At 35.3% G+C, this 7,017-nt stretch overlaps 1 protein-coding gene across 1 annotated transcript in view; it reads left to right on the plus strand.

The window, feature by feature from the left end:
- Malrd1 (MAM and LDL receptor class A domain containing 1) overlaps window positions 1-7,017 on the plus strand; it is a 658,259-nt gene that overhangs the window by 354,555 nt on the left and 296,687 nt on the right. The window contains exon 26 of the mRNA XM_021195116.1: window positions 2,613-2,858. Coding sequence (XP_021050775.1) covers window positions 2,613-2,858 — 246 coding nt within the window. The remainder of the gene's footprint in view (window positions 1-2,612; window positions 2,859-7,017) is intronic.

Raw genomic sequence — 7,017 nt, forward strand, 5'->3', positions numbered from 1 at the left:
TCATCTTACATTGAAAAATTCATGGTTCTTTGGTTATTTACATTCGGAGCAAGGTTAGAAATGCAATGATCAAACAGAAATGGCAATAAAATCCATAAAAGCAATCCTGTTGGGATATATATATATATATATATATATATATATATATGTTTATGGGGAGTCAACAGTTAAGATTACCATTACAGACCCTACAAGCCTAATATCAAACTTTAGCTCCCCCATGAATGTGAACAAACAATAGTCTGATTCATAGAATCCAGAGCCAGTGCGGAATGTAGCTTCTAAGGACGTCATTTTCAACAAGAGCAACCATCATAGAAGACTAAGGCCAGCCCTGTCAACCACCTGAGGCTTTTAAGATAATTCCAGAAATGCAGAATGCTCTGGAAGTTATTCTTCTAGCTGTGTGTCTCAAACAATGAATTGTGGCTTATGCCTTTAAAAGCTCCCCTCCCTCCCTTTTAACTGGGCCACATTCCCACTAAGGGACTTATGTTCAGCAGCAGTTTAAATGAAATTGGTGTGATTAAAATCTTTATAGAGTCTGAGTGGTCTTTTGGTCATCTTGATCTCCACAAAAGCACTGTGTATCATCATATAAATGGAATGTATTATGTTATAGCACTGACATTTTCTTCATTAATGTAAAGATTGTTTATAAATATAGTTTTATATAGTTGTATAATTTTACTTTCCATTTATGTAGTTTTATTGTTTTAAAGTTGAAAATGTTAATCACTATCTGAAAATATTAGGTCTACTGATTTTTGTATAATGTTTTTAATATTTTTCTTTTCAAAATTGTGTCTTTTGATTCAGTTTCTTTGGAGAAATTCATTTTAAGAATTGGTTTTATTTTTCTTCTCTAAATAACTTGAAATTGGCAGGATCAACGTAAGTGCCATCTTTTGTAAAACTAAAGTAATGTATTGATTTCTCAACTTCTAATTAGCCTTTCAGTAATAATGTGTCTCACAACCCCAAATACTACTAGTTTTCAGTAGTATGTCCTGCCATGGTAGAGCTTTGTCCTATCTAACCCAGTGCATTCAAAACATAATGTTTTGACTTGGCAGCTGGGTCTAAATAGAAACTGTTTTGAAAAAGAAAATCACAAATCCTGTAGCATCTATAACCTTCCATTTTCTCATCTATAAGTGAATAAGTTAATATAAATAGCTTCCATTTCTTTGTATCCTGAAGTGCTTTGGCATTGTGATTCTTGATTTAGTTCATAATTAAGTATTTACATTTTTTATCTTATTGTCAATCTACTAATATGAACCAAATAAAAAATTGCTTAATTTATTACTGCAAGAAAAAGAATTCGAAATTAATCCCTGAAAAGAAGTCCTGTTAGAAGTAGAATGCATAGTTGCCATTTATCTTCAGATGTTTTGGAGAGTAAAGCCTGTTGACTTGGGCACCTTCACAGTGGTATTCCAGGACTGCATACAGCAGGAAATGGTTGGAAGACTTCAGGACAGGGTTTTTATACTGCTACATAGTGTATCACTTTCCACCTACCTTCTGCTTCTTTCCTCATGACCATCACTGTCATCATATAAAGTTTTTGTAGCTTACTTCTTGTCATTACAAAAACAGAGTATGAGATAACCAAATTATAATGAGAAAACATTGATTTCACCACTAAGTTTTGGAGGATACAGGTGGTGACTCATTGGCTCCACAGCTTTTACATATGGGGTGAGTCAGATCATAACTGAGAGCATGTAACTATTATCACTTGATCAAGTATGGAGAGAATGAGAGAAGGGATGATCTCACAATTCCATTCCAGATCATACTTTTAGTGACATAGAGATTCCTTACTATATATTGACTCAAAGTTTCTTCAGACTTGCAATAGTGCCTTTATGAGGATTAATTCTTCAGAACAAACTATTGAAAGATATTCAAGACTCTGACTATAACAGTAGTTTCCAGAGCATTTTTCAGTATTGGCCTGAAACATTAATCACTACCTCTTATCTATACCAATTTCCAGCCACCATGCAGCTTCTTTCCAAAAATGGGAGTGCTCATCCTAGAAATAAAGTAAAGATTAATCTTAATATCTTGTCTTTCACACATCTAGAAGTTTAAGAAGGAAGAGAAACATAATTGGTTCCTGCTGGTACTCTTAGCACTCAAGAAGCTAGTGCCTTAGGATTGTTTTGAAATTTCCAGGTCAGCCTGGGGAACATAGTGAGTTCCAGGCTAGACAACAGAGCCACACTCTTTCCCCCCAAACAAACAAACAAACAAACAAACAAACAAATCCCAATAAGAACAAGAACACCAGAACAAAACAAAAATTAGAGGGGAAAATACATTTTGATTTAATATTATAAAGACAGAGATCAAATTTAAGGCCATTGTACAAAGTGGAGTTTTTCTGAAATTTCATACACATTTCTTTTACTTTTAAATAAATCTGACCATTTGAGCAAATTTGAAAAGAGAAATGAATGCCAGACAACTCAAACTCTTAAGAAAACTGTAGTCTTTGGTACATTATACATTATAAATAATGTACAACCATTCTTGTAGTTTAGATTACTCTTAATGAATATGGAATAACCTTGCATTCCATTTGTGTTTTATTCCAGGCTTTTGCCCAAGGGGCTATGAGGAGTGTCAGAATGGCAGATGCTACAGTCCAGAGCAGAGCTGTAACTTTGTAGATGACTGTGGAGATAACAGTGATGAGAACGAATGTGGTGGCTCCTGCACTTTTGAGAAAGGCTGGTGTGGCTGGAAGAACTCTCTAGCTGAAAACTCTGACTGGGTTTTAGGAATTGGGTCTTACAAAAGCCAACGACCTCCCAAAGACCACACACTTGGAAATGAACATGGTAAGTTATTGTTGTTATTGCTGTTGTTGTTATGGTTGTTGTTGTTTGTAGCCACCCGCAGCTTCACAAACCAGATTCCTGAGAGGTAGGCTGGGGCTGCATTGGGAGAAAATGGCAAGAAAAATAACAAGACCAAGATAAAGATACTGATCAAGCCCAAAGTTTCCTTAAGAGTCTGAGCTTATAAAGAGGGGCATGCCATCCCCACCATGTCAGGATCTAGTTTTGTCAGGATAGTGTCAGGAGAACAGGTTTAGCCTCCCAGCATGTAGCGGGATCTTGGAGAAAATGGCAGAGGTGGCAGAACAAAAGACCTATCTTGGTCAGAAGACTCGTGGCTGAACAGGTCTGAGCCAGACTGCTCACGGCTGGGGGAGGCTATAATTCTTCCCTAATTATATAATAAAAAATTAGTTGGACTGGGCATAAAATTTACTTATGTTCCATGGTCCTGTCTGGGAATTATGGTGTCTGGTGGCTGTGCCTGTCTTAGGACTGCACTCTTCAATGATCTTATTCTTATTTGTCCTGGACAACATGTGCAGCTTGTTTGTGTTTATTTGCTCTATGCTGTTATTATGAACAAACTATGGCCTCTTGGCATATGCCTCTGTCTTAATTTAAAAATAAATCATAGACCCAGTGGCCTGTCATTGGCTACCAGCCCTCATTGCACACCTTTTCCCCAATCAGACCAAAGCCACAATATGCGCTCAATGCATCTCTTCATATCAATAAATTTCAGCCATCTGTGCTTGCTGAAGGTGAGCCTGCATGGAGGTAACTGACCTGCTTGAAATACAAAGCCAAAAGTTGAAAAGTAACAGGATTAAGGTTGTCTATGGGAAAGTCCAGGTTCTCTATTCAGTTGCAAATTAGCAATGATCAAGCCTAAACTCTGGTCTCCCAGTGTAGGGGGAGGTGACTTTGAGAATCAACAGAAAAGCTGTTACTTCTCATGTAAATAGACTATGCTCTAAGTTAACTCTGCTGGCTAATAAAGATTTTTAGCTATCTTCATAATAGGAATCTCTAATATTGGATTTATTATTAGACCCATCCATGATTGAGTCAGAATAACTGGTCACATTAAAGGAAACAGAAGAGTCATTATAACTCCTCCTTTTGAATAATTTTTCTAAGTCAGTTTCCACAGTCTCTAATGTTCTCTGTCACATAAGGTTAAAAAGCTTGAAGCAAGGCAGTTTAGCTTGTCTAATCTCAGACAAAGGCAAGGGAAGGTGGTTCAAGAACATATACCCAATACAGCTTTCTTGTCACCATTGTCAGGGAACTCAGAAAGCTCACAAGTCAGCCTGTCACATCAATCACTCTGGCAGCCAGCATGCTCCTACAGCATTCTGTGGAAAAAAACACAAGCATGCCCTCTCCCCATATAAAATACCTGTTCAGGATCATGCCATATGTCAATAAGTGGATCCTTTTCATCCCACCTAGGTATAAGTATGCCTAGTTTTAAGATTCTATAAGGCACTCAGCGAGTTCTTTGACATCCAATTTTTAAAATTTAAAAAATAAAAATTGTGATTTAAATAATGTGCACGGGGATATAATTCCTCCCCTTCTTTGTTTTTTAAGAAGATATAATTTTTAAAATTCCACAATACTTTGTCCTTGAGAATTATTAAAAAAAATCTCAGTAACACAGGTAACATTAAATTGTTGACAAAATATCTCAAATACTTGACTGTAATAGCTAATTCCAATATGTGTTTTAATCTGATTTGGAACACCAAGCAAAGAAAAATTAACATAGACAATGACTAATTACACTTTTAGTTGTTTCTCTTGTTAGAGTAGTTGCAACTAGAAAGCCGGAAAAGGTAGAAATAGTCACTTGTGCATATTTTCTTTTTTAAATCAGAAATATGAGTATCCATTTGCAATAATTGATTAAGTATAAGTCCTCAAGAATTAACACCATTATGTGGAACAGGTAGAAACTGAGGACACTGAGAACAAGTCTTTACAATTTGACATGCACATTCTCTACAAATACCAAATTATTATCTCAAGCCATTATTATATTGATGGTATAAACAATGAGATTATATGGCCAATGATTCTTGTGTAAGGCCTATAATCTTCCTGGGATATAAATCTAGCATAGCATCACCTTAAATTGTATTGTCCAGGCAATCTAGAATGAGTTCTTAAATGTCCTTAAATGACAGTCCTTTACAGGAACAGTATTTTTTCTTAACTTGAGTTGTATATGCATAAACATGTTTGAGAATTTGTTGTATCTAAAAAATGAACAATTTCATGAAATTGTAAGCCCTGATATATATATACTATTAGTATACAAATTTAAGCTTTATTTTCAACATTTTAAAACACTGGCCACAGTACACAATTTAATTATCTGTGCTGAAGCAGGAGGAAACTCAAAAGAATAAACATGTGATCCAATCACATATACTTTTCTCCCATAGAAGGGCAGTTTTTAAATACAGTAGAAGTATTCTTTATGGAATGCATGCATGCATAAATTTACAGAAAATACAAATAGAAGTAATCTTTAACAATTTACCTTTTGGATAATGATTATCAATTTTACCTAAAAAGTTTGCTATGCAATGGGCCATATATCAGTATTCTGCAATAACCAATTTAATTGATGCTTGGAACAAGGAGCAGACGCCTTGTCAGGTTTTTAAGACACATTTTTTGTTTGTTGCTTTTCTAAAATCCCTTCATGAATTTATCTTACAATTCTTTATTAGCACCACAGCAACATCATAATAGGATGTTTCAACTTTACTTGGAGATGGAAAAAGATGATTTTACATTAATGTTCTCTTTTGCCAAAGAATTGCTTTGGGCACATTAAGTAACAATAACTAAAATAAGCAGCTAATATTTGATTACCATTGATTACAATTGATAACAATTATTTATAAAAGCTTCTTTAACTCTCTGCAAAGCCTTTTGTTTCTTACCAGTTAATTTGCATCTCTCTTGATAATATCCACAAAAGCTTAAGTCACCTTAAGACCTTAAGGTGAGGTCTTAGTCAATTTACATTTCCTGGAAGCTATCAAAAATAATTTGAAGTAAGCAAATCATCTTTTCTTTCTTAAATTTTCTGTACCACAATTTTTCTAGGATAACTAAGACCCTAAGTATTAAAAAGATATTGCTTCTGAATCTTTTCTGGAGCAACAAGTACTCCCCAGAACTTTAAAGCTCATTGTGTGATAGCAAAGATTAGAAGTAAACTTCCCTTCAGAGGCATTTGCTAATAAATTATTTTCCATTTAAGAAACAATATACACTGAAAGATTCAAAGTCTTAGCTTCTTATACTGAATCAGAAACAGAAAAAAAAAAAACATTTTTTTTCTTGCATAATGTAAAGCTATTCACTGTATGTAGAGGCAAAACTTTCCAATGATCACAAGCTCACTGGACGCAAACCCTTTACAATGCAAAGGAAAAAAACTTCCAAATGTATAATAATTCTATATGGAGTAGGCAAGCCAGATTGTAATGCCTTTATAAGTTCTACAGCCTCATTGACCTTTCATAAATCTAAAACTAAAACTATTCTGATCAACACCTGGATAGATCTGTAATAATGTTGTTTAGCATAAAAACAATTATTCCCCAGAGGCAAGGAGAGGCAAGGTCCCAAGAACTTCCCTAGGCAGGGCTTGCAAAACAAAAGAAAAGCCACACAAGCCTCTCTGAGGCTCCTCTGAGCTTTGCATTAACTGAAATGTAAATATTTCTTAATCTGAGCATACTGCCTGAGTCCTGACCCAAAGATTATTGCTCTTGCAGTGATGACAGATTGCAGAATTTTTAAGTTTCTTTTGCAATATTAGAATATATCCATAACTTTTGCAAAGCAAAACCTAATTTTAAACTATGTATTTTCTTAAAATTCAATACCAGACTGGCCTCAAACTCGTGATCCTGCTGCCTCTGCCTCCTTCAACAAATCCTATCAGCGTGCGCCACCATGCTGGTGATGTTGCAGAGAAAGGAGAACACTCCTCCATTGCTGGTGGGATTGCAAGCTTGTACAACCACTCTGCAAATCAGTCTGGCGGTTCCTCAGAAAATTGGACATAGTACTACCAGAGGACCCAGCAATACCTCTTCTGGGCATATACCCAGAAGATCTTCCAACT

The sequence above is a fragment of the Mus pahari genome, chromosome 3 (genome assembly GCF_900095145.1).
Source record: "Mus pahari chromosome 3, PAHARI_EIJ_v1.1, whole genome shotgun sequence".
In the NCBI taxonomy this organism is placed as follows: domain Eukaryota; kingdom Metazoa; phylum Chordata; class Mammalia; order Rodentia; family Muridae; genus Mus; species Mus pahari.